This window comes from Esox lucius, chromosome 18 (assembly GCF_011004845.1).
Source record: "Esox lucius isolate fEsoLuc1 chromosome 18, fEsoLuc1.pri, whole genome shotgun sequence".
Lineage (NCBI taxonomy): Eukaryota > Metazoa > Chordata > Actinopteri > Esociformes > Esocidae > Esox > Esox lucius.
In genome coordinates, this window is record NC_047586.1 from 4,267,641 (window position 1) to 4,295,579 (window position 27,939).

The following is a 27,939-nucleotide window of genomic DNA, read 5'->3' on the forward strand; positions in this document are numbered from 1 at the left end:
TATATATTTTATTAATAATTGCTTTTTTCAAGTCAGACCATGTATGTATTGTTTTGATTATACTGTCTTTGACATGGAGCCTTGGAGAAGGGTTCGCGTTCCAAATGGCATCCTATTCCTTATCTCTATAAGCTCTCCTATAGGCTCTGGTCAAAAGTAGAATGCTACATAAAGAATTAGCTGCCATTTGGAACTCAGTGTTTGAGACGTTGTTGTTCAGCAGAACCTCTCCCTCAGGGTTCCTTCCTGCTTCCAGTGGAATGTCCAGTCTCTGCCAATGCTGTCCACTGTTCAACCATTGACAGACAAGCCTGTCCTTTGTCATCCAGTGAGTGTTGTACTAAACATGTAAAAAGCAGCAGCCCTTACCCATATACGCAGATTATTATTGCAGCATAAAGACTCCAGGTCCTGTGTTGTTTACTTATATTATTATAATTATCTCAACGTTTGTTGTTATGATACAATCTATAATTATGCTCCATGTGTATATTGTATTGTGTTCCCCATCAAAACAGTCATATTAAACCAATAATAGTGATGATTATGATAATAAGTGTTTTTCTCATGTTCCTGTCCTCTCCTAATGCTGGATTTTCTATTTTTGTCTAAATCGATTTACGCAGCAGGTAAGGAAAGGACACATTAGGTTATGGTTTGGAAATAGGGTTAGGGGTGAGCTAAAATGCAAAAAATTAAACTTTTGTAAGTCAATTTGACATAAACGGTATGTTATTTAGCTATGACCATAATGCTCTTCCTCTGGGGACTGGCTGTGTGTTAGTGAGTTTATGTGTGTATTTGTGCATGTTTTCATTGTGATATTCAGTTATCATAATGAAAACATGTTTGCACATGGAGATGCTAAAATGCTAACCTTGGATTTTATTAATAATATAGCAAGCAACATATTATTGATGGGAAGAACTATTGTGAACCACAGGGTACAAATAGACAGAGACTTCAGAAGATTTTTGTCCCACGCGGCTAAATTGGCCCATGATGTCGTCTTCTCTGGGAGCGACCTTAGATCATGACAGTAGATTAGAAGCAGCGCCCAAGGATAAGGCCACACTGGCCTAGGTAATCCTTGTAATCACCCTGACAACTTGGACAACTGTCACTATGACTCAGTAGCCCCACCTCAGCACCACACACCTTTTTTAGAAATTACAACAGGATGTGGTCTGATCGTCTGACTGTCTCGGAATTAGTGAAACGAATGAAAAGATTCTAGAACGATGTTTCTATGGTTTTGCAAATTCACAGATTGGTGAGTACAGAGCATTCTCCCGAGGCATTTTATTGGCAATTAAAATGCCTCGGGAGAGAACGTGTTTAAACCGGATGGACTGGATGGGAGAGCAACTGTTACATTGCGTTTTGTTGTGCTGTGATCAGAGACAACGGGTGTTCACAACAGGGTATGTGTTCCAGCAGCAGGTGTAAAACCTGTTTCTAGGGCGCGGACTCTCCTGGCTCTCTGACTTTATCACCCAGCTAACTTGTTTTATCAAAAGACAAATTCCACCGTCAGCCAGAGTCAACGTGTGTTGGGATTTGGGGTGAAGGTGAAGAGCCCGCAGCACCTCTGAAGACGATCTGCATCTTCTTTCAGCCCTGCATTATCCTGCTGTTTATTTGTGATTACGTGATACTAAGTAGTTATCTTAACATATTTTAGATCATTATAAGGGCCCTAATCAAAATAGATAAGATGTTACTGGAACAAACAGTCATATATACTATCTGGTATTGGATAGCCTCCAATACCCATGGCTCAATGCAATACAGTTAGTGACAAGGGGGTTAACCAAGGTGAGTGTGTGTGTGTGTGTGTGTGTAATGGATATAGGATTAGGTAATTGCAAGCCTTCATCTGACATGTGTTCCTTAAGGTAGCTGCAGGTGAGTGACCCCTGGGTGTGTGTTTTCCAGCTAGAGGATTTTCAGCAATGACTCCCTTTGGATCAGCCTGTGAAACCCACCAACACAACACACTGACACAACTCTTATTAACGGATCATTGCTTAAAGGAGGCAGGCAAAATGCAACTCTGCAGAGGTCCAAAAAGGTTAAAAGGTCACATTTGGGATTGGTACATTGTTTAAAACCCTATGGAATTTCATGCCATTTGTGACCAACTGTACCATTGCATCATGGGCCTGTTGCACAACTGCCCCGAAACTTCGCTCTTTGCACTCAGCAGTGTTTTTATGTGTGTGTGTCCAAAAGTCCTTCCACATGCCAAGGGTGCATGAGTTCATCAAACATACTTGGCTTGGACTGAAATAGCTGCCTGGAATAATTTGAGTGCAGGTTATGTTGTCTTCCAAAATTGTGGGGGAACTGTGGATTGGACTCCATACTTGCAGTGTTACATATTGGACTCCATGCTAGACAGTTTCCTTTTATGACCAATGGATATTCCACCATTTTGAATTTGTGAAAGACACACGTGGAACACTACCCTTCCGGCATTTACTGAGTGGATGGGTTGGTGCTTGCTATACACAACCAATCAGATGACAGAATGCGATGACAGCTGAGAATCTAGCTTATAACTTGAGGGAAGTTGAAGCTCAGTTAATTACATCACCATAAGCTGCAACACAGATATTGATATTAGCTTCCTACATCAATCAGTCACGGATATTTCAGCATAGGCAAAACTAATCAAAACAAAAACCGTTAACCACGTGGCGCAGCTATAAGGAACGCATATCTATACCTTTTAATTAGTCTGACTGGGAGTGATTAAATTTGGCACACATGCTCAGAGTGATGAGTATTGTTAACCCATGCCTATCTCCAACACAGCAGGCACCGTTTTTCTAAGCTGTGTCTTGTCATAGGAATTTCGGATTAATAAAGTTCCCTGATTAGCCCATGGGGGATGACATACTGTAGCCTAGTTATATTTAATAGTGGGAACACCCCAGTACCCTCAATAGAGTATGGAAGGAGCGCTCTACAATTGTATCTGCTGAAACTTCGTAAAGTAGTTGTTTAGTTGATTAGTAGTCCTTAGAACCATCCATGCATTGCTATATCTTGAGCGCAGGCCTTATAAAATATTGATTAGTGTTCAGTGTTATTAGTGAGGTTGTAAAAATGAATGTAAAGTCAGGTACTCTCAACGCTGAAATTTTATAGAAACATTTATTGTTCTGACTGGGACAATGTTCTGCGGTTGTTCGGGACGTAGTGTATAATGACAGCGCGCAACGGTGAGACAAACACCAAGGAACTACAGTTCCCATCAAACATATTACCAAATAATCTTTCTCTGCCACCTGTCCCCGATAGGGCCATCTGATTGGTTTCAGGGAGCTCACGCGAGGGGCGTCACAAAGTGTGCTACGTCATTAGGGGAGTCAATTCTAGGCAGTCTTCAGAATCGCTTTCAGAGCGGTCGGAGCCAATGAAGTAATAGACGGAGTCGTGTCAACTCTTTTGGAACAACGCTAGACCAAGAGGACAGCACAAGCAGGTACACATAGTGGTTGTCACGTCGATTTAACCGGCATTTCTGATTTTTACTTACATTTATTCTAACGGCTTTGGGATAAATAGATAGTTACGTTAGCCTAGCAAATAGCCAATGCGCTCCATCCAGTGACAGTGTTAGTGACGCACTGCTTAGCTAGCTAGTGTTAGCTAGGGCTTTCAGTTCCACAACATCAGTCGGTAGGCTCAGTTGCTGTCGTACACCCAGTACTGTAGCCAGTGAGTTCTTGTCTGGGCTAGATTGAGCCAGTTGTTGGAAATTACAACGTGATTTTAGGCTGCCTAGCTGACGTAAGCTTGTACAATAATATATTTGTCGGTAGTATTTGTATCTAGATGGCCAGATTGTTAGCTTACTAACCTTCGACGATAATAACATTCGATTTGGTAACTGATCAAAAGTCACTGACCCGGTTCTTTCAAAGACTACGATACGTTCAGTACACTGAAAGCTTGCTAGTAGCAGCTATCCATCTACGCTAACTAGCTAGCTTGTAAACAAAACCCGTATCTGTCATCACATCGTCTGGTATTTTGTTTTCGCTTTGGTCGATGACATTGTACATTTGACACCTGGGTTGTTTTGCTTGTCAGTTGTTCATTCGTAAAGTTTTTGTCATATTGTCGATACGAACATTGTATTATAGTGGACTCATTTTAGGCTGTCAACATACTGTGGGCAGAGATGTCAGAGGAGACCTTGGGAGTTTGGATTTCTTTGTCTCGCAGCTCGACACAAATGTTTTGCTAGCGAGCTGGCTGGATTAGGCTGGTCCAATGCCGAATGGTATATCGTCAAGCTACTGACTAACGGTATGGGGTTTGTAACAAACCTCCAATTACTGCTCACTTTTTAAACGAGCAGGGAGGTATTTAAAAACATGTTATTATTGTCATGTAGCTAGGTAACTAGTATATTGTCAAACTCAAAGAACTTAAGCTAGCTGTCACACGTTCCTTTGTTTGCATCGATTACAGTACAGCATACTTCACAATTTGACGACGCTGATTAAATTGCCGTTAACAGAATACTCTGTCTGCATTTTTATTTATCCGAGCACAGCCTTTGCCAATACTGACAGTTGTTTTTTATACAACTAATTTGTTCATACTGTTACTGAGAATATATTTCTAGGTGGTGGCTGTTTTTGAAGTCAGTTTGTCAGAAAATAACTGTAGGGCATCCAAGGCCGTTTAACTTTTCTGGATCTGGTCAAAAGTAGTAGCTGCTACGTAAAATGTATTTGGCACACATTCTGATTGTGGGTGAAAGCATGTGTGTCATGCAATCACAAGGAAATATCTATTACCACAACTGAGGCTTGATTACATCAGACATCTCCAAATTATCTCAAAATGTAACTTGCCATGTAAAAATCGATATTTTTTTATTTGGGTGAATAAAATATTAACTGAGATTGTAGGTTTGTCAGTGGATTTGTAGCCCTTCTCCCTATTCAGAAATTATAAAATTTCTAAGCCTATTTCCATGAATCTGACAAATGTTTAAATGTTAGTGATTTTCAAGCTTATCTCTTGATCCTGAGAGGACATTTTCCATTTAAATAGTAAAAAAAAATTCCTCAGCGAATTCGGTGTTCTTTTGGTCATCATAATAACAAATTACAAAAAGGCTCTGAAATACGTTCAAAACCATCTCCTGAGCACCTGCCCAACCACATGAAACTCCTGACCACCTGGTTTGAACCCCCACCCACACGCTTTGCAAGTCACTGTTTTAGATTGATCGACTGTGACAAGCCCACAACCTCCGCAATGAATAAGTCCACTGATAAAGGCACAAATTAGACTGGTGTCTCAGAAGTACATATATAATTTATACTGCTTGACTATAGAAATTACAGTTGACCCAGAGCCAAACAATCATGCAGTCCACGAAACTGGTTCTGCCCTAGAGTTTACCACAACAAAGGGTTTTCTTCCTTTTTTGGTTTTGGGTGATTCTTGGGTTAATAGAAATTCAAGTGAAGCGTCATACATCCCTGGTCTTTTTCAGTGGAAATTGCAATGTGTTCTTAGCCGCATATAGCAAGGTCAGCAGCCGGCGTTCAAACTAAAATACTTGCCTTTTCTGAGAAGAGTCTGTCACCTGCTCGAAAACGTCAACTGATACTAGAAATGATACTCAGTCGCCAGGCCCTGCTAATATTAATGGGTGTTGTTCCCAGGCCCTTGTGGACTGAAGTCTTCGTCACATGACGTCCCCACTGCTGCCAGGCATTTAAATGAAACGCTTGTCGTGGATCTCTGCGTTTTCTGTGGTTTTGTTGGCCTAAATAGCCCTCTACTTAACGCGTCCGTGGGTCCCTCATTGTTTTCACAGACTTAACTAGCGACTTCTTAATGCGTTTGTTAACCTGCGTCCGTCAGACATGCCCAGAGATGCACGTGTTCCCAAGGGCAGCCTATTCCCTATTTGGTGCACTTTTCTTGGACAAGGGGTCCTGGCTGGGTCTCTTTGAGGCTCGGTGGGTAGGTGTGGTGTGTACTTTTCCCTCATGTCCCCTCTTTCTTGGTATTCGTCTGATCCGGCGCCGGCCCTTACGGTCAGGTCTTATGATGCAGGCCCAGACACAAAGGGCCCAGTGTTAACACGCACACATCACATGTTAAGCACACCCAGAGATGGCTCCAGCAGGTTTTGTGGCTGTTTAAACTCAGCCCCATTCTCACTGCTCCGTATTTGGCTAGTTTCTTGTCGTGGGTCTGTCTGTGCTGAATGAAACAGTGTGGCCCAATATTAATTATTCACCCTGCTAGGCACAGGCTGAGTTGGATATGCCCTGGGCTGGTGATGTTGTATTGCCTCTGTGGTGCTATGAAAAGTGTCTGTTAGACAAATGATACTCTGGTTCTCCCGAATGACATGCTACGATTCTTAAGCATGTGACGACACTGAGTTGTATTCATTCGTTCTTTGCCACAAACCAGCAACCAATTCTTGACAGAGAATAGCCTGGTTGAAAACCTGTGGTGCCTGTAAACATAACACACTAAGCTATGACATGTGTACATCTTGTTGAGTGTACCTGTTATGACTACCAGGCTTTCCTCCAGAAGGTTTCCTCTTCTGGGCTTAGTAAGGTGCACCTGTTTTTTTTGGTTTTACATTTTTGATGAACTGGCTATACTGGTTCTCTGAAACCAACTCGCAGAATAGTCAATAAACCATCGGCCAACTTTCAAAACTGGTTTTGTCTGTCCGGATCGTGTCAAATTCAGTTCAGAATGGATTCCCTTCTCAGTTCTGCTCTTGAGTTAACTTCATTAGCTTTAATGATGGTGTTGTTTCAGGTGTCATTTTGCGTAATGTATTCATGTGAATATTAGGTTACGCCTGTCTGTCAGTCTGAGCGTGTTATAAGAACTGAGGTGACATGCGACCTGGAGCATAGAGTACTTTTTTTTTTTGGGGTCAATCTGCTGTAATGGAACTACTGTAGCCTGATCTTATTTGGTTGGACGCCTAGACCAATGATTCTCAAACCTCTCCTGGGGTCCCCCAGCAATCCCATCTAGCCACTGTATTCCAGTGCTAGCACACCTGGATCAACTAGTGAGCTAGTTCAGGGCTACAACAAAAGTGTGTGTGTGTGTGTCTGTCTGTCTGTTTGTCAGGGGTGACTAGCTAGACCACAGTGGATGTCACTGGGGCAGGGCGATTTACACGTGGCCATAGAATGGCATTGTCTTTTTAATCCATAGAAGGGGCATGTGCATATAATGTCAATGTATTAACATGCATTAGTTAACATGTCAAAGAGCTGAAAGCAGTACATAGACTACTCCTTCTATAAAACGTATTTGAAACTAATAATTAAAGGGAAAACAAATGTCCCAACAAATTAACCAAATGATTCATAAGGCCAACCGGTTGCTTTTCAAATGGTAAGCTTATATAAATCATTCTCAAGTGCAACACTAGACAGACCGGTAGGTCCTGCTCCTCATCCGTTGTTATAAACCTGTTCTTCAGGTTTATAATAAATGCATGTTATAACCCTGAAGGACATTGACTATGGTGAATAGAGACCAGGGAACACACCTGCTGTCATGTTATCCTCACTGCTCTCTGGGCTCGTGTTCTGGTGGACCCGGGCAGCGCCAGTCAACTTCAAAACACAGTAACACATGGTTTTCGACACTGCGGTGTCATCGTAGTATCTATCATCGATAGAGGTGTCGTCCGAGGCTACAGAACCAAAACGCCCGTCCCTACGGACCTGAAGAATCCAAGTCTGTGATGCTGGCTGTCATTTCTTTAGCTGGTCCCGCCCAGTAGAGCACCCTGGAACCCAGTGAGAACATCGCTGTGGAGGTAGTCGCTGGTCACTGATGCTCCCCTGGCTTCCTGCAAGTCCCCGTGTTCCCACATACCGTCATAAGCAAGGCTTTGGTCTAGCCGGAGCGGTCACCGCGTCATGCCCACGGTTCTGACCGGAAAGCCCTCAACCGATAACACGCTCTGTATACACACTAGAACCCAATGGCCCCCTCCTGAGGTTTAAAGCCCCAGGGTTTCGCCGTCAATTCTCCTCTCAAAAGCACTTTGAGCTTTACCGCAGCCACTCTTGGAAAAAAAAATCTGATAGAAATCAATTCTCAATGACATTTCCCCTTCCTCCTTTCAGGCTTCGCTCCATCTCTTCCTGCGACTGGCAATGCAATTGATTTTTCTATTCCTTGTGGTACCAAAGCGGTGAGGTCGTTCTCTAGAGGAACATTGACAATAGACTCTACTGACTTCTTTGGTAGATCTTTTTTTTTTCACGTCTGTCCTTTGTATTACAAACTTTTTAGATTTGACCAGGGTGAAGCCCTGTGTGTAGTAATATTCAACCTTTAGACACCATTGAGATTCCCAGAGTGTCTTGACCCCAGGCTGTGGTGTGGGTGGTATTCAGAGCAGAGGCCAGGACTGTCGGCGGTGTGCCAGATACATGTTGAAAGAGTGAGGGGGAGGTCCGGGGTGGGCTCAGAGTTTTAAACCGCACCAGCCACATGCCCAAAGAAACAGAGGACTTCTTTACCTTATGTTGTGTTTTCCGAGACGTATTGGTTATGACGCCAAGTGCAAAATTGTTTTGTATATTGATGGCTTGAGATGCCCCCGTCCGAGGTAGCTTGCGCCACATTTTTGTTACAGCCCCATTGGATTTTGGCAAGTGTGAAGACCGTTCTGTTGGATCTGCGCAGTGCACGGGTTTCCCGCGATTGACGGCCAAAGTCCTGTGTGGTGCATCTCGAACATGCCGGAGCACATTCAAATGCTATGGGAATTAATATGCAGACCAACAGCAACAAAGGGTTAAGCAGGGGAAAGAGAGAGGAAAATGTCCAGAGAGACTCTTGAGGAATGACCAGTAGACTGAGGGGAGAAGGACATAACCTTAGGTCAAAAGGTAAGGCAAACTAAACATGGCCCTTGGGCTTGGCAGGTGGTCATCAGGCTGGTGTCCATGTACTTTGGGGCTGTGGTTTCTAGGCCCAGGACCTTAAAAGAGGGTGTATTGGAGGGTTAGGGGAAGGACCTAGAGGGAGGTGGTGTGAGGTGCCATTTAAGACACTGGCCTGCACTAGATGACACGCGTGTAATAACTGATTTTAACCGTCCTATTGTCCGTTATCCTCCCTGTGTAGGAATTACTGGGCTTTCTCACAGACAAAAAAAATATACTTGAAAGCGGTCATTGTAATTTCGCCGATCGCAGCTTGTAGGGACTAAAAGGGGGAAAAAATTCAAACGGTCCTGAGATTGATCGAACAATCACACTAGAAGTGGCGGTTTTAAGTTGGTCTGGAAGCTTTTCATCAGGCAAGCAGCAAAATGAAATGGGCTGAAATGTCGGCCTGTATCATCAGAGCTGCAGAACGAGGTGTTCGTTTAGTGTGAGATCTGAAATGGCCCCATTCTCCCTTGGACTCTCTGCATTCACAGTGAGTGACAAATTCAGATATTTAGCATTATTACTGAAAAGAGCTGATGTAATTAGTCGCAAATGGTCAGGATTGGGCTACCTTTAACAATGCATCCAACCCAGGTCTGTTGTTTGATGCAACTTAAAAAGGACATCAGATTGTTTTTTAAGAGAGGGAGAGAACATTGGAACTGCTAAGTCATTTAACAGCTGTAGGTAAAATGCAAACACACACTTTTAAAAAAACTTATTTTTACAGAGCTGTAAGAGACCACTGCAACTTTTTCTTTTCTTTCCAGAATGTTGAAAAGAAGTGTTCAATTCAGTGGTCTCCTAATATTAACCCTTCCGTTCCTCACTCAAAACCTTCCTTTTCGACTTTTTTGGAAAGGAAAAGGTTCAGTGGTCTCTTAATTTTTTCCAGAGCTGTAATTTAATCTTTGATAAACTAAGCTATTTAGTTTACCCATGCTGGTCCTTTTAATGAAAAACACTCCTGCAAACTGCCTTTCCATTTTATTCTTTCAGATTTTCTCACATCCACTGCTACTCTAATTGCGCAACCTTTTTAATTGATGTCAGAAGATTTTACGTTGACTCTCAATCTTCAGTGTGTTAATATATTATTCTCTCTAGGAAAGACACATTAATGCCACTGGCCTGGTGCATGCTCTGTAAACCGTAGCGAGATGTGTGAGAGAAGCTGTTTTGACAGTAGACCCCTCACACACATGCACATGCACGCTCCTTTTCCGATGTTTTAGTGAGTGTTTACACAGTGTGCTGAAAGCTAACAGAAACTCCTTAGTTGCTTTTTGTGTGTCCTGGTTAAGCCGTGTCCTCAGTCCTCTGTGTGTCCTGGTTAAGCCGTGTCCTCAGTCCTCTGTGTGTCCTGGTTAAGCCGTGTCCTCAGTCCTCTGTGTGTCCTGGTTAAGCCGTGTCCTCAGTCCTCTGTGTGTCCTGGTTAAGCCGTGTCCTCAGTCCTCTGTGTGTCCTGGTTAAGCCGTGTCCTCAGTCCTCCGTGTGTCCTGGTTAAGCCGTGTCCTCAGTCCTCCGTGTGTCCTGGTTAAGCCGTGTCCTCAGTCCTCCGTGTGTCCTGGTTAAGCCGTGTCCTCAGTCCTCCGTGTGTCCTGGTTAAGCCGTGTCCTCAGTCCTCCGTGTGTCCTGGTTAAGCCGTGTCCTCAGTCCTCCGTGTGTCCTGGTTAAGCCGTGTCCTCAGTCCTCCGTGTGTCCTGGTTAAGCCGTGTCCTCAGTCCTCCGTGTGTCCTGGTTAAGCCGTGTCCTCAGTCCTCCGTGTGTCCTGGTTAAGCCGTGTCCTCAGTCCTCCGTGTGTCCTGGTTAAGCCGTGTCCTCAGTCCTCCGTGTGTCCTGGTTAAGCCGTGTCCTCAGTCCTCCTTACTGGGGAGGAATCACAAAGTGGTACAGTTTGTATAGCCAAATGTGAAACCGTATTGGGTTTCATTGGTTTAAGTTGGCCGGACAAATGTCTTGGTGTAGGATCTATTCATCGTCCGGTAAATAGTCTGTGGTCTTACATGGCGTATAATGCTCCTATTGGTGGACGAGCTTCATGTTTTATTCACTTTGACTGGATAAGATCAACCTAAGCAAGTGGGTGTGGTTCAGAACATTTGTTGTTATGGTTTCTGTCAACAATAGCCTGATATTTGCATGCATATATGTGCAAGAGAGCCGTGTTGATGCCAGAAAGATCGGAGAGCACCAAAGCATATGCTAGATGTTGCATGGGGCCTTCACCCCCCACCCCATCCCCAGCTTTGTGGTGGATTGTGGGTAATTCTAGTGTCTCAGAAGACACTCCACTGTTCATAGCTGATTGTTTTAACATCTGTTTTTAATTTAACTTGTCAGCCTAGTCTACTCTATCACAATCAATCACTGAATGGATCTATCTATAGGCCTAGCCGAGTTCCCTTTTATAGAGTTGTTTGCTAATAACCTAGATTGAAGCTTGTAGGCCTAATATTAGAGAAAAGGAGAATTACAAAACTCAGTGACCCCCCCCCCCTCCTTCCGGGGGTAGTCTATATGAGGTAGGTCACCCCTTACACAGTGACACTCCAGGTCCCATCCAGTTGTTCTGCACTGCGGTTCCCAGCCCACCCCCTCCCAGCCAAGGGACCATGTCATCAGAGAATGGGGGGGGGGGGGGGGTGTTGTATTGCTTCAGGGCGTGCTCACCTTGAACATGCCGCTGGTGTTAAGGCAGTCCTGTCCGAGGCTCGGGGGGGAATGTGGGCCCGTGGCGTACCGAGCCGTGTGTGGCCTGTCCCTCGGGTCTGGGATGTTTCCAGTAACCTACAGCGACGCCCCTGACATTCAGAGAGGGGAGAAACTATGCAGCGGGACATTTGGATGTGTGTCAGACGCTCAGATGGCGTGAGAGCAAAGGGGAGGGTGTGAGATGAAGGCAGGCATTTATTTTATTTAATATATTTTTTTTAAAGGCCAGTACAGAAGAGAGGGAAGGAGTGAGATATGAAAGACGTGTCCTTGGCACGATTGGTTGCTAGGCTACGGAGCATAACACCCCGCTCAGCCAAAATGTCTGGTGGGGAGCTGTCTTCTTGTCATTTAATTGCTGCCATCTCGCCGTGAAATGTGTGCTGTCGGCTTGCTTGTATTCCCCTGTTCTAGACCCGGTTCTTCTAGGCTCCTTGCTGTTACGTGGTTGTCGCCAATCCTCACACCAGCGTATGGGAAGTCCACCTCAAAATGCCGCCGTTTGTACATTAGACGCCAGCGCCTCCTCGGCTCAACGTTTTTGCCCCGGCGGAAGGGTTACGAACGGTTAATAACAAGGAAGTAATTAACGACGAGTCATTTCCTGTCTCCTGTTCTCTCCCGTCCAGACCTCTCGCAGATCTCCTCGAACCCCCCCACCCCCCAATCCCTGGAGACCCGCCCGCTGCCCTTTTCTAACGGGTGGGGGACAGTTCCGCCCGTCCATCTCCACCGGTCCAGCCGGCGGCCTCTCAATCAGGCCCATCAGTCCGCAGCGGGGAGCACCAGGCCGGCAGCCAAGCTGGAGGGAGCAGGAGGAGGAGGAGGAGGAGGAGGAGGAAGTGGCGGAGGGGAGCAGCAGGGGACCGTGACGTCCGATGCCCCCAGCTTCATGTTGAGGCACAGAGGCTGTGGGAGCTCTGCTGTGGACGCTGATGGTGCCACTACAGAGGGACCGGGGGGCTCCAAAGAGGTCCACCTGGGGGGTCACGCGCACAATGGACAGAGCAGGAGGGTGAGTGCTGATTTTATTGCTTCCTGTCAGGCGGATGTTCTAATCGCACTCCCAGTACCCCCCCCCCCCCCCAATAATGTCTTATTGTGTTTTTCTGTGGAGTTCCCCATTTGACCCGAGTTGACTAGTGTCTGCTATATTCAATAACGACCCCGTGCAATAATGGCCACGGTTCCCAGTAGTCAATATTGATTTCTGTAGCAACTGTTTTACAATCAAGATATTGATACGGAACTAAGATGAGGAGCTCATCGTTCCTTGCGGGTATCGGGCTACGGCAGCAAACACACTCTTTAGGACAGTAAGTTGATTTATAACTACAGCTTGGTTTAATACAGGCAGGATCGTGTTGGAGGCATCTAGGAAGTCGCCGTGCAGGGCCTGGTCCAAACCCCAGCCGTCTACTTGAAACCTAGATAATTGTGGTGGCATACGTGGTGTTAGATGGTTCACATGTTCTGTGACAGCCTCAGTGCTGGTGTCTTTAATGACATGTTTCTACAGTAGGAAATGAAAGGTGAATTTGGATGACAACAGCGTAACGTTTGTCTCTGGCCCCGGGACCGGTCTTGCTTAACGTGTTGGGTCTGCTTCACGTTCTGGACCCAACTATGCTAATGACATCAACGTGATGGTGCAACCACAAACCCAGAGTGGTCAGTGACAGGGTGTCCAAGGCGAGGATGAGATGACGACCTCTGAAAGGTAACGTCTTTATTCAGGGCTGTTTAAATCCTGTGTCGCGGTGTCCTTACGTCTCCGCCTCACGTCTCTCTTTCATTAGGTGGCCCTAATCATTATGCAGTGTGTGAAAGTGAGACTGTGTATAATGCACTGTTAGAGTCAGATAAAGACTCTGCATTTCATTTGATCTCTGCTTAGCTTGGGGGGGTGTGAGGGAAGGAAAACGCACCTCAGTCTGGCGTCTCTCCTCTTTCGCTCTTTCCTTTGTTTCTCTCTCTCTCTGTCCTGTCCTCTCTTTTTTTTTTTTTTTCTCCCCTCCCTCTCTCGCATCTGTCTCTTGTCTCCCTCAATGCTTCTTCGTTTTTCTCTCTGTTCTCCAGTGTTATAATCACATTGAGGGTTTCATCAAACAGCGTGGAGACTGAGCCCCAACATGTGGCTGTCCATCTCATCTTAAAAGATGAGCACAGAGCCAAACAGACATGCACAGTTGCACAGTTGCACACACAGAAGATGACAAAACACGTCTTTCGATTTTGTTATCGTGGCAAGTGAGTCATGCTTACTTGTTCTCCACAACGCCACCCCCACACACACACACACACACACACACACACACACACACACACACACACACACACACACACACACACACACACACACACACACACGATTCTCACTGCCATCCGTATCTTCATTAACCTCCCTGTTGTTATTACACCAGATCACGCCAGTGTCGTTGACCCAGTTTGGTTTCAAGCATCATCCCGACACACTACAATTGATTCTGACGGAGAGTGTCAGGAGGGAGGGACGGGCGGGGGGGGGAGACAGGTGGGGGGGAGACAAGAGGGATGGACGGGGGGGGGGGGGGGGGGGGGGAATGGACGGGGGGGGGGGGGGGGGGGGATGGACAGAGGGGGTGGGGGACAGGAGGGACGGATGGAGGTAGATGGGTGGGTCAGATGGGGGGAGGGAGGGGGAGAGAGCAAGGCAGTGGACCCTAAATATGACCGTGCACCTCACCTGGAAGCTCAGTCCCACAGGCAGGGCTTTCAACCGGAGCCCTCTGGTGTTGATCGTTGGAGGTACCGTTCAATGGCCTCACTAGTCCTCCATGTAATTGGACGGTCAGGATGAAGGACACTGGCCTCAGTATCCCTCTGTGTAATTGGGCGATCAGGATCGAGGAACACTCAAACACAGGTTGGACCTCACTCACTCGCTCATTATTGACTGGTTAACGTGCTGACATAATTGGTCCTCCGGGTCTGAGATGTGGCCCAGGGATGGAGATTATTGGCCTCCTGTTCTGTTCTAACGCGCCAGCAAACCCCTTCGATGCACGATCAGCCCCTTGAGTAGAAAGGGATGATGGGACGCCTTGGTGCTGGGAGAAACCCCTGGCCAGGGATTCACCGGAGCGTACCCAGCCAGCAGACACATGTCCTGCAGGGCTCTCCCGGCCGAGCGCCGCTGGCTGTACCTGAGGTTGGTGCGTGACGGTGTTTGGGAGAGACGCGTGGTTGCCTCGGCAGGCCGAGCGCTGTTCTGTGTCACTTAGGAATTCCAGCCTCACACACCGGCTGAGGTACTTTTCTCCTGACTGATTTAATGAGACTCTGCTAGCTGGCGGAGGACAGGCTCTGATTTACAAGTGTGCCCCGGTCATACCGTTTTTATCCTTTGTCCAGTGGCAAAGATTGGGCTGAACTGTGCTTGGCCCCACACACACACACACACACACACACACACACCCTTCCAGTGGTTATGTTAGTTTTATCCCAGCCCTCGTTTTGGGTTGTTGCCCTGCGTGTTCATCTGTTGTTATGTGAACCAGGTGTGGTGAGTCAGAGTGCGGTGTGGCCTGTATGGGCTTCACCTCCACTGTAGAGACCAGGCATGAAATGCTGCTTTACCTGGGACCTCCTCCGTGTGATGAAAACAATCAGGTCTCAGCGACACTCTCCCCATTTAGCCTTGTGGTGCCTCTAACAGGCCTGACTACTCGTCTTCTGTTGAGTGTGAAAAGGCCACTTAAAAAAAATACAAAATAAAACAGAAATGTTTTTGAATGTCTGACAAGTATCTTTGATAGCGTGCTTCCTCAGACGTGTGTGTGTGTGTGTGTGTGTGTGTGTGTGTGTGTGTGTGTGTGTGTGTGTGTGTGTGTGTGTGTGTGTGTGTGTGTGTGTGTGTGTGTGTGTGTGTGTGTGTGTGTGTGTGTGTGTGTGTGTGTGTGTGTGTGTGTGTGTGTGTGTGTGTGTGTGTGTGTGTGTGTGTGTGTGTGTGTGTGTGTGTGTGTGTGTGTGTGTGTGTGTGTGTGTGTGTGTGTGTGTGTGTGTGTGTGTGTGTGTGTGTGTGTGTGTGTGTGTGTGTGTGTGTGTGTGTGTGTGTGTGTGTGTGTGTGTGTGTGTGTGTGTGTGTGACAGTCTGGCGTCACATGGTGTCTGTGGCTTTTCTAGGCCTTGGTTTCTAGGTACAGGGGTTAGCCAGAATTTCACTTCTTCAAACTTTCTACCCAGTCACTCCCTGGCCAGACATCCGCTCCCTCTAAGCATGTGACTGTTTGCCCCCGTGAGGCAGTGAAAGGTCATTGCCCCCCCCCCCCCCCCCCATTTGGATTCCACTGTCGTTCTGACTTCTCCAGTTCCTTGTTGGGTTGATAGTGTCTGGCGAGATTGATATGGGACGTTACCTGGACACGGGCAGGTGTCTGGGAACTCTGTTATGTGTGGTGGAACATGCCTTCTCCAGAGAGCACACAGCTCTTCATTGATATGGGACGTTACCTGGACACGGGCAGGTGTCTGGGAACTCTGTTGTGTGGTGGAACATGCCTTCTCCAGAGAGCACACAGCTCTTCATTGATATGGGACGTTACCTGGACACGGGCAGGTGTCTGGGAACTCTGTTGTGTGTGGTGGAACATGCCTTCTCCAGAGAGCACACAGCTCTTCATTGATATGGGACGTTACCTGGACACGGGCAGGTGTCTGGGAACTCTGTTGTGTGGTGGAACATGCCTTCTCCAGAGAGCACACAGCTCTTCATTGATATGGGACGTTACCTGGACACGGGCAGGTGTCTGGGAACTCTGTTGTGTGTGGTGGAACATGCCTTCTCCAGAGAGCACACAGCTCTTCATTGATATGGGACGTTACCTGGACACGGGCAGGTGTCTGGGAACTCTGTTGTGTGTGGTGGAACATGCCTTCTCCAGAGAGCACACAGCTCTTCATTGATATGGGACGTTACCTGGACACGGGCAGGTGTCTGGGAACTCTGTTATGTGTGGTGGAACATGCCTTCTCCAGAGAGCACACAGCTCTTCATTGATATGGGACGTTACCTGGACACGGGCAGGTGTCTGGGAACTCTGTTATGTGTGGTGGAACATGCCTTCTCCAGAGAGCACACAGCTCTTCATTGATATGGGACGTTACCTGGACACGGGCAGGTGTCTGGGAACTCTGTTGTGTGGTGGAACATGCCTTCTCCAGAGAGCACACAGCTCTTCATTGATGATCCCTTTGCAGATCGAGGACACGAATTGATTGGAATTAGACGTTTCTGTGTTTTCACACATGTACCTTTTGAAACCGATACAGTCACGGACCGACACACACACCCGTCAGCCAGCCGGCCACACCGGGTACACCCCCTGGAGAAGGGCGCCTGCTCACATCCTGTCCCATCTTTCCCCTCCTGTAGTAATCTCATCTCAATCTGGCTCTCGCCTGCTGTCGTCCCGTTTTTTTTCATTTCTCTTCATTTTTCTTTTCACTTTTTATCTCAGTTTAAGTTTCTTTGTGTCTGTCGGTCTGTCTGCCGTATGTCCCAGTAAAACTGGTTCCTGTTTATTTACCAATCTAGGGGCCCCCGTCTCCGGCCCTCGTCTGCCCTTTAAGCCCCGCCCACACGCGTACATCCACCCGCGTCCGTGATTTATTAAACTTCAAAGCCCTGTGAAGCGTCTCTCCGGTTTCCACCTGGGGGCATTGGCTACAGTACGATGACCTCTGAACTCTTCTGGGCGGCTGTAGAGCTGTTGTGGTACAATAGAGACACGCCTCCTATGAAGGAGAAAAACCGGTCCGACACCAGGGCTGATGGGTCTGCATGAGGACTCTATTCCAGTGAAGAGCACAAGGACACCGAAGGACTTTCCACTCGGCACTGCAGTTCCTTGCTGTTTCTCCTATCTGGGAAAATCAGCCCTTTTCCGCCCGGTTGCATCTTCAGAATGCCCTGGATATGTGCTGTGTCAAATAATAAACCGTTTTCTTTTTCTATCCTGCCTTCTCAGCTTGCCCAAACAACAGCGCGCAGCTCGCCCAAACGACATCGCAATTCTTTTTTACATTTTCAAAGTGATGTGATAAAAGCTTAGATGCAAGCTAGAATTTAAAATGTAACGGGCAAGGTTTCCCTTTTCTTTACATTTATGCGTTAGCTATATTAATAAAAAATTTATATATTATAATATTTAGGTACTCTTCAATTTTGCCATGTCCTTGCAAAGCATCATGTTTTTCTAAACGTGATCTCAAATGTTATTTGGTTGCTGCTATTTTCATCTTACAAAAACAATATTGTTGCCATGACATAATAAATAATTCATATGTGAACCATGTTTTCGGTGCCAGTGTTCTCAGCTCCACGGGAGCATGTTTAGAAGTACAGGATATCTGCGTTAGAATTACAACCATCTGTCGGTTCAATAGAGAAATGTGTTGAACCTTGGGACACTTCTTAAAAACAGTGCAGCGTTATTGGACATAGTCACCCAGCGTCAACTCCAGCAATAGGAGAGCGCGAAGGTCAGGACACCGTTTGTGAGGTGCTGATGTGCCCCCTCTAATGTTGGTTGGTTTATTTTGTCTTCGTTTGATGGTGGGCCGTAAATCCTTAACCTTGAACATGAAAGGATTAAGGGCAAAGCCCCCTATATACACACGCACACACTCTCTCCCTCATCTACTGCTTACCTTGGTGTGCCCTCTGAGCTTTCGTGCTGTTTATGTAGCCAGTGTGCTGCTCTGTGGTTGCCTGTCACACGTAATGTTGACTTCCTGGTTCATCGTGTTCTATTACTGGGAGTTCATCTCGGTCCACCTCGCTGAGCGCTGTTTCAGAATGTATGCTGGCCATCTTTGAAGACTTCATAGACCATACGCCTTTTCTCTTTAAATCACCCTAGCTTAGGCCTTCATTTCTCATCTGATCCCTTCAGTTTCCGCTTTAGTTTTACTCTATAATGTCATTGTTAACATACTTTACATTTGGATGAATTGATGAGTGTTTTGTTTTTGTGATTGGGATCTGAGTTATGGTTTTTTTGTTTTGCATATTGTGTGCGGTGTGTAGACCTGTGCTTGTACATGTTTTGATGTCTGCACGCGAGCGCTCTGTAATCTTGTCGTCTTGGACTCAACATGGCCCCCTGCTGAAAATAAAGATTATCACCAGGAATGATGATACTTACGTATAATATATTCCTATGGACACCAAAGACGGTCAGTGTGCAAACAAATCTGGTTAGAAGTATCCAGGGAATAAGGTGTCATTTCAGCCGGCCTGTGTCTTATTTCCAGCCTGAAGGAGTCTTTTGGCCAGGAGGTATCTGCCAGTACATTTGAGGACACTACTTTACCAGTGCACTTCAGCAGGATACCTCATCGTTTAGTAACCTTTGACCCTCTGGAAATGGCATGACCCCTGTCCTGGTTTTGTGCCCTTTGGCATTATTTAATATTCATGACATCTAGTGTATGTTCCAAGGTGTAGTCTGAGATTGAGGCCAAGATGAATTGATCTGTTAAGGCGATGCCGGGATCATCACTGTGGTAAACGTTGTGACAAGTAGACAGTGTGTGTTGTAAATGGCCTCACCTTGTGGACTTTGATAGGAAGATGTTTTCTGTCTGTGTTTTGTGCTCTAAGGATGTGGGGAGACAGACATGGTGGGACTAAGAGACAGGAATAGAGGGTGGGGGCAGATGAGGGGGCTCTCCCTCCCTGGGTGTCCTTAGGGTTTGTAGTGTGGTGCCTGGGCTTGTCATGTGAGTAGGGTAATCTATAGTGACGTGCTTTCAGGCTCCAGTCGCTCCTGCTAATCTCCTCCTCTGCAGTGAGGGGAGAGGCGTAGCGCTCCTCACCTGTTTACATGCACCAGTTCTCCCCATCCTACCTTGTCATAGATCCCTGCTCTTACTGCACAAGGTATTTAAACGGTAGCCCCGTTCTAAATCAGCCACGGCCCATCCCTGTGAATGGTCCTACGCTGCTCCCACGTGGCCTATCAGTGTGGTCGGCTCCACCCCCTTGATCCGGACGGCAGATCTGCTTCGAATAACTACTTGCGGGGGATGTACCCAGAACGCCAGCTGGACGTCGTGGCAACGATTGTTTGTTTTGATGGTGTGGTCTAACATGACACAGATTAGCTGGATTATTTCAATCCCATTGTTGCTAGGCAATCAGGGACATAACTGCTGACCGGCCTAGACATGTAGGGTTAGATTACTGGGCCCTTGTCTTAATCTGACTCCGTTAACCGCAGGTAATATTTTATTTTGCTCACTATGTTCTCGTTCCTGTAGCTTGGTGTTTTACGTAGGCTTTAGCTACACTACATGAGTCTGGTTGCCGTGACATCAATGTCATGTCAACGTAACGTTCAACCTGCTACTCCGGAAACCAGCAGGAAGTAACTCGCTGAACCGCCTTGTCATTTGGGTAAACCCTGGCCGTTGGCAATCAAGCCGTGGGATTCCTGAGGTTGGACGCCACCGTTTGACGAAATCCAGACAGTATGTTGGTGTTAGTTAGATTTCAGATGTGTTCCATTGATGGCTGAAGGCTAACTACCAGGGTTGTAGCATTGCAGAGCGACAAAGCCACAAAGCTGAGACCATATTTTCAAATGTTATTTAATCAGCAGAAAAATGAATGTGTATTTTAATTGAAAGGAGCTTCTAAGACATGATTGAGGGTTCTGTTGACACAGAACATGGATTATTCTGTTATAACTAAAAGAAGAGCGTTGGACCAGTTTTCAAAGAGGCTGCTCCGCATATATGAAAGAGGTCCCTTCTGGACAGATGGTCACAGGCTGTATTTGGGGTTTGCTGCTAAATGAAACAAATCCTTTGAGATTGTGAACAACAGATTGTTAGTTATGAGTCTTAATATTATAAGTCTAATCTTTCGCTCCGTGTCTTCTGGTCAAGGGCTTTCAACAGGAAATGGATCAGCGTTCGAGGGTAATGGAAAACGACGGCGCCTCAGTTCATTAGGCCGTGAAGTTGGAGTGATTCAGCAACGCCACTTAAAAAGAGCATGAGTTATTACTGAGTTGTATCACGGTTGATGTGCAGCATTTGCCCTGTTTCATGGCTGACATATTTCCTGTTTTCAGCTGGCTCTGTGGATTTTTCTTTAAGTGTATTTTCCAGCTATTCCAGCAACTGAAGCGCGTGCGTGGTGATGGCCGGGGGTGGGGGGGGGGGGGCGCTTCTCGTGGTGTAGATCTTGTGTGTTCACGCATGGTTGTCTATGTGGGTTGGTGACTTTTGCGGTGCGTGTGTGATTGACCTGTCTTGAGGAAGGGTTTGGTTCACGTCTTGGTTGTTTCATGTTTTTAGAGTCTCTGTTCCGTCTGGCGCTTCCAGCAGAGCGTGTGTACACTGTAACGGACATCCTTGTTGTTTAAATAGATCTGAACCAGGTATGGGTAGCTGAGCTGTCTTGGTTTCCACAGTTTTCACTATAATAGATTCAGTCCAATCCTATAAAAACAGATTTAGAGAACCGATTTGTCTGCGTGTCTTCACAAACGTGCGCACGTGCTCACACTGAGTAGGCCCTAGGATAACTTTAGAGTTAGCCTAACATTGAGACATGGCGATGTCTGCAACAAGCCTAACTGAAAACCCACACACACTCCCTGGCCAGGCTGTTGTTAGAATGCTCTGTAAGTCTGTTTGTCTAGCTGGCGGCCATTGGAAATGGGTTAGTCATGCATTATAAATCCAGCCAGCATCTTATCTGATCACCGCTAGCTAGCCCCTCTGTCGCTGGATGAGAGAGCAGTCCTGCAGAGCCAATGGGGCCGAGGCCCTCTAGTGGTTAGTTTTCCAGCTCTCTCATTCTTCTCTTTGATCCTACACACATCCAACACAGCTACACGTGTCCAACACACATGCCCAACACACCTACACGCGTCCATGTTAGTGTTCTTGTTTGATTGATTGACCCATAGCGTTTCTCTCCAGTGTCTGGTGTGGATTAAACACTAGCCTTGATTCACTGTGAGTCTCTGTGTGTTGAGATGCAGTTGGCTAGTTATGAACTGGTTTCACTGTGCCTCTCTGTGTGTGAGATTACGTGTGCTATCATAAATGTGTACAGGTTCTGTTCAGGGCCAAGGACATCAGACAGCCATGCTCCCAATTAGGTCATAGTACCAGTCCCGAGATGTTTCGTGGGTGGAGGTTGGTGTTGGCTGCGCCAGTGCTCTGGCTTGGCTCCAACAGTGCTCACCAGATTAGTTTTATGGGTGTGACAGTTTGTGGTGGCTAGGGAAATCACTTTAAATCACATTTTAAAAAATGTTTTATCAAATGACTGGAGACATTGGTTCCTCTAAGACAATGCTCTCTCCAGGGGAGGCAGGACAACTCTGTGTTTTTGGAGGTTGTGGCTAATCTGGCTGTGCCTCTTTCTCTGTCTATCATGTGCTCCCTGACTCGACGTCTTCCTCGCTGGTATCCTGGCACTCAAACGCTGTCTTTTCTACTTGCATCTGTTCTCTGTATTGCTCTGAATATCTTCCCTTCTTATCTCTTCCTCTCATCTCTCTCGCTCGCTCTGCCTCTCGTGCTCTCTCTGCCGCTCTCTCTGCCACTCGCTCTGCCACTCGCTCTGCCTCTCGCTCTGCCTCTCTCCCTTCATTTAACTAGGCCTAACTTTTGGTCTTTATCATGTTTGTGTGTTTGTGTGTGTGTGTGTGTGTGCGTGTGTGTGTGCGCGAGTGCCAGCTGATGACATTATGGTGAATCGGGGGCTGTTGGCGTTGAGGAGGAGGGCCTGGTGATTAGAGGTCTGAAGACGGAGAGACTTGCGCGTCTCTGCTCGGTGGAAGCCCTTTGTTCTACTGCGGATGTGTGTGCTTTTTGTGAGCCATCTCATACTGGTCGCCTTGCGCATCTGCACGTGTGTGTGACTGCCTTTGTAGTGGGAGTGAAGCGAGGAGATGCCAGGGAGGGGGACAGACACTTAAGATCTGCATTCCAACTGGCACCTTGTGCCCTTCTATTAACCAGGGTCCGTAGGGAGCAGGGTGCTGTTTGGGACAGCTTGTGCCCTTTCTTGTGCCCTTCTATTAACCAGGGTCCGTAGGGAGGAGGGTGCTGTTTGGGACAACTTGTGCCCTTCTATTAACCAGGGTCCATAGGGAGGAGGGTGCTGTTTGGGACAACTTGTGCCCTTCTATTAACCAGGGTCCATAGGGAGGAGGGTGCTGTTTGGGACAGCCCAGGGCTGCTGAACGGGAGGGAGGCGGCCACATGAGTGGGCGGGGCTTTGAACTCTGCCGAGCCTCAAAGTGACTGGCTCAAAATTGGCACCAGCCAGACTGCACCAATTGTGCGTGTGCGTGCGTGAGCGTGCATGTACGTGTACGAACGACCTGCTGATATTCCCTGTTGTGATGTAGAGCAATGGGCTCTGACCCAAGTCTCCACCTGTGCATGCTTGTGGGTGTGTTCCCAGACTGTGTGGGGGGACTTCAAACACTTCTGTTCACACACAGGTTTTTTGGCAGGTCCCCACTACAGAAAATCCCATTAGGGCGTAGTGTTAGAACTTGGGTTACTTTTCGATTAAGGCTGTACTGATTCGGAGAGAACGTTACTGGGTTTCAGGTCCCCCACAAAGATAGAAAAACTAACCAGACATGTCTGTGTTCAGGGTCTGTGTTCAGGGTCTGTGTTCAGGGTCTCACTGTTCCACACTCCCTTGTTTTCTCAGCGACCCAGTGATCTGGAGTGGCGGAAGGAGGCGGTGGAGGAGGACGGAGATGGGACTGAAAACTGCAGCTCCCCTGTGGAGGAGGAGCCGAAGACTCCAGACGAGGGCTTCATGGGGTTGACACCCCTGTTACAGGCCCACCACGCCATGGAGAAGATGGAGGAGTTTGTGCACAAGGTGACACACACACACACACACACACACACACACACACACACACACACACACAGGTCCACGGAAGTCCTGCTCTCCTTGTCTGTGCATTAAGAGCTGAGTGGCCATGTTTCTGCAACTGGATGAAGTCCGCAGCTGACAGCGGGTGTGGGGTCAGTTACATGGACAGTGTTTCTGACTCCACAGCTGGTATTATCCTGGGTTCGTTAATACAACGTCCCGCGCTTTGCCCACACCCCATAAGGTTGACAGGACGTGGAGAGGGAATGCTGGCTAACGAGACTGAGACTGCTAACAGGAGTGTGACTTTGTCATTGCTGTTTTGCGTTGTTTTGTTCACATTTTAACCCATGGCTGTTTATCCAGTGTGGTTTATTTTTAGTCTGAACGTCTTGGGGGTGTTCATTTTTACTTTGTTCCTGATTATACATGGACCACGTCACCAACTTGTTTATTCAACTTTTATTCATTTCTTCTCATAAAAACAAAAAACACGCTTCCTAAAAGGATGTGCCCTGATTCAGGCTGTTAAACACATTAGGCCAGCAAGAAGCCAACATGGTACACACACACACACACACACACACACACACACACAGATCAGCTGGAGACTTTAGGCTATTTTACCCATTCTACTGAACACTTCTCCCCAAATATGTTGAGAGGCAAAACACACCAACATGTTTGACTGACACACACACATCCAAAGAAACAAGACGAAGTGGGAGAGTCATGGTTCAACACCTGCTTTCTGTAACTTTCAGCTTTTCCAGCTCTTCACCACCCCAACTGCTTTTCTCTCTGACAGCTTCTCTTCATTCAGGGTTCGTCCAAAATGTCACCCTGTTTCCTACTTAGTGAACTGTGGATGAGTACTACAGTATTCATCCACATCCATTCTCACAATGAGGAAGATTATTACTTGCTCTGCCCCCCCCCCCACCCCAGCCTCTCCCCCTCCCTCTCTCTGCCCCCCCCCAGCCTCTCCCCCTCCCTCTCTCCTCCCCTCCCTCTTGGCCTCTCCCCCTCCCTCTTGGCCTCTCCCCCTCCCTCTTGGCCTCTCCCCCTTCATCTCTCCTCCCCTCCCCCTTGGCCCCTCCCTCTTGGCCTCTCCCCCTCCCTCTTGGCCTCTCCCCCTCCCTCTTGGCCTCTCCCCCTCCCTCTTGGCCTCTCCCCCTCCCTCTTGGTCTCTCCCCCTCCCTCTCGGCCCCTCCCTCTCGGCCCCTCCCTCTCGGCCCCTCCCTCTAGTGTCTCCCTCACCATCGGCCTCTCTCACCCTCACAACAAAAGCTTCTCAGATATCCACATTTTATGGAAACTAAGTTAACCTTGTTGGTATTTCAAAAGGCAGGCTTTCAATTAGGGAAATGAGTCATTTCATGTGACAGATTCTCCTGTGTTTACCAGCCTGTTGAAAAATGGCTTCTCCCAAATGGAACCCTGACCTCTATACAAGTCAGTGTGTCTGGCCTGAACCAACTGGAAATGGGGTGCAGATTGGGCTGCTGCCTGTGTGTTCCGGTCCATGTCCGCTAGCTTGGAGAGACATTGGGATTTTTCCTCTCTCGTGGCCATTGTCCCTGTCTTTCCCTCTGGCCTTGCTGAATCCAGAAAGCTGTGTGTAGGAGGCCAGCTTCACATTATGCATGTGTTGGAAACAGACTGGGCTCTGCCAGCATGGCTCATCTGTAGAACTGGATTAAATGGAGGTTATCTATACTTTTGTGTTGCAGCATACTCTAAACCTGGCTTTATATTAATCCTAGTTACATTTAGTCATTCGTAATGACTAAACAGCCACTTCGGATATCCGAGTTACTGCCTTACAGGGCCTGGATTGTGGAGCCCTGAAGGGAGATTCCAGCTGGGCCTTCTCCCTGGATGGGCAGTGTGTCGGGCCTTCTCCCTGGATGGGCAGTGTGTCGGGCCTTCTCCCTGGATGGGCAGTGTGTCGGGCCTTCTCCCTGGATGGGCAGTGTGTCGGGCCTTCTCCCTGGATGGGCAGTGTGTCGGGCCTTCTCCCTGGATGGGCAGTGTGTCGGGCCTTCTCCCTGGATGGGCAGTGTGTCGGGCCTTCTCCCTGGATGGGCAGTGTGTCGGGCCTTCTCCCTGGATGGGCAGTGTGTCGGGCCTTCTCCCTGGATGGGCAGTGTGTCGGGCCGTCCCTGATGGATTCCACCCCTGGGATATTTAATTATTTTCAAGCATGTGAGAATCACAGTAATCCGCTAATAGCTGGATACTTGCTCGGGTCTCTGCAGCCACTTCCTGGCGGATTCTGATCCAGGTCACAGGTCACCAGAGTAATTAAGTTGCTACTTCCTTGTTGTACTTCTGATTGTTGGGTTTAGGCCCATATTTCTCCAGGTCCATCCCTAAGTTGTCTCTATGGACCTGAGGCCGGGCATTCGCTTTAACGTCCAGTAAATATTCGACCCGAGTCACATTTCCTTTGTAACATCCCAGCCAGTAGATCTCCCAGTGATGTGAACTCTTCCTGCGCGTGAACAAAACACACCAACAAGATGTCAAACACCAATCCCATTATTTCAGTATTTTTTTCAGCATGTAGCCGTGGCCCCAGCCTTACTATTCCTCCCCCGGGGACGACTGTAACCGCCCCTGTGTCTTGTGACTAGGTCTGGGAGGGCCGGTGGCGTGTCATCCCACACGACGTGCTGCCGGAGTGGCTCAAGGACAACGAGTTCCTGCAGCACGGCCATCGTCCGCCCATGCCGTCCTTCAGGGCCTGCTTCCGGAGCATCTTCAGGATCCACACGGAGACCGGCAACATCTGGACGCACCTTCTGGGTGAGAGGGCCACCATCTGACATGGGTCGACCTTGAACACGGGTAGAGGGGGGGGGGGGGGGGGTGTGTGTGGAGGGAGAGATAAGGGGGAGGAACAGCCTATAGCGGAGCCCCCGTCACACACCAACCCAAGGGATAAGCACACAGCCATCTATCTGTCCCTCTAATAGAGCTGCGTCATTAAGCCCACGTGTCCTAACGCCCTGCCCTAATCACCAGTAATCAACTTAATGTTCCTTGTTCTAACATGCGCACGGGTGAACGCACGCACGCACGCACGCACGCACGCACGCGCACTGCTTGAGGAAGACGAGTGGCTGAATGCCTGAGTCAGCCCAGAGACATCGGTTTGAGCTGAAGCACCGTCAGACAAACATTACACTGTGGTGATGCACTACCCAAGGAGCACACACACACACACACACACACACACACACACACCTTCTCGCGCCAGTGCAGATACGTTTAGCATTAATTGGGGACAGGGCTTCTGAGTAAACATGGAACTGAATATGCATATATCCCATTTAACTGGTAGGGTTTAGACTGTCCCTGGTCACCATTAAACAACCAGTCCACCAGGACTAACACAGTAAATAGAAACCAGCACGCTACAACCTACTAAACCAAATCAACCAACCAAACGGAACATGCTAGAACCCCCCCCGACCAGAACCAACACTCTGAACCAATGACGGTTCCAGGCAGCCATGCAGAGTGGTTGGTCGGTTGTGCTCTCTTCAGGCTCTTTCACAAAACATGAATATATATATATTTAACTGCGCCACATTAACTCTGTAATAGTGTGACTACTGGACACACTCTCCACGCGTGGAGTGTTCTGCCACCTAGTGGACACTTGTATTATTATTATTTTTTACTTTACAGTCTTAACATATGTATAAAAGAGAGGCCTGATGAGGGACAGACCGGTTGACATTGCGGGGAGGCCTGATGAGGGATAGACAAGCTGACATGCAGGAAGGCCTGAGGAGGGACATTTATGTTATTAAAATGTCTGCATGGAATGTAGTTTCCCTTATTCATCAACTCTGTTTCCATCTCCCTCTCTCCTTGTCTCTCTCCCTCTCTCTCTCCCTCTCCAGGCTGTTTGTTCTTTCTGTGCCTGGGCATCATGTACATGTTCCGGTCCAACATGTACTTTGCTGCCCCGTTCCAGGAGAAGATCGTTATAGGCATATTCTTCATCGGAGCCATCCTCTGTCTGTCTTTCTCCTGGCTCTTCCACACCGTGTACTGCCACTCAGAGGGCGTGTCCCGCGTCTTCTCCAAGTAAGCCCCTGGCTGTGTAGAATCCTGGCCTGTGACTGGACCACCTGTCTTAGCAGAACCGCTTTTGAGTCATTTCATCGGGACTAACCCGCCGGTTCCCTCGGTTTGAGCAGTCGAGGGAGCGGCGGTTCGGTTTTCCCCTCGTCAGTTTCGACGGCAGAACGCACCATTCCAAACTGCTTTATTAACATGCCCTAACGATGCACATTCTGGCTAAAGTGTACCTTTGCAAAT

At 47.7% G+C, this 27,939-nt stretch overlaps 1 protein-coding gene across 2 annotated transcripts in view; it reads left to right on the top strand.

The window, feature by feature from the left end:
* The first annotated feature begins 1,253 nt into the window (after nt 1–1,253).
* LOC105023093 (adiponectin receptor protein 2) overlaps nt 1,254–27,939 on the top strand; it is a 33,684-nt gene continuing 6,998 nt past the window's right edge. Inside the window, exons 1-5 of one of the 2 annotated variants that reach the window (XM_034287720.1) lie at nt 1,254–1,273; nt 12,323–12,708; nt 23,428–23,604; nt 26,241–26,412; nt 27,519–27,705. In XM_034287720.1, the coding sequence (XP_034143611.1) occupies nt 12,586–12,708; nt 23,428–23,604; nt 26,241–26,412; nt 27,519–27,705 (659 nt within the window). In that variant the 5' untranslated portion in view covers nt 1,254–1,273; nt 12,323–12,585. Of the gene's footprint in view, nt 1,274–3,373; nt 3,494–12,322; nt 12,709–23,427; nt 23,605–26,240; nt 26,413–27,518; nt 27,706–27,939 lie in introns of those variants that run through there. The other variant, XM_010892001.4, reaches the window with a different exon arrangement.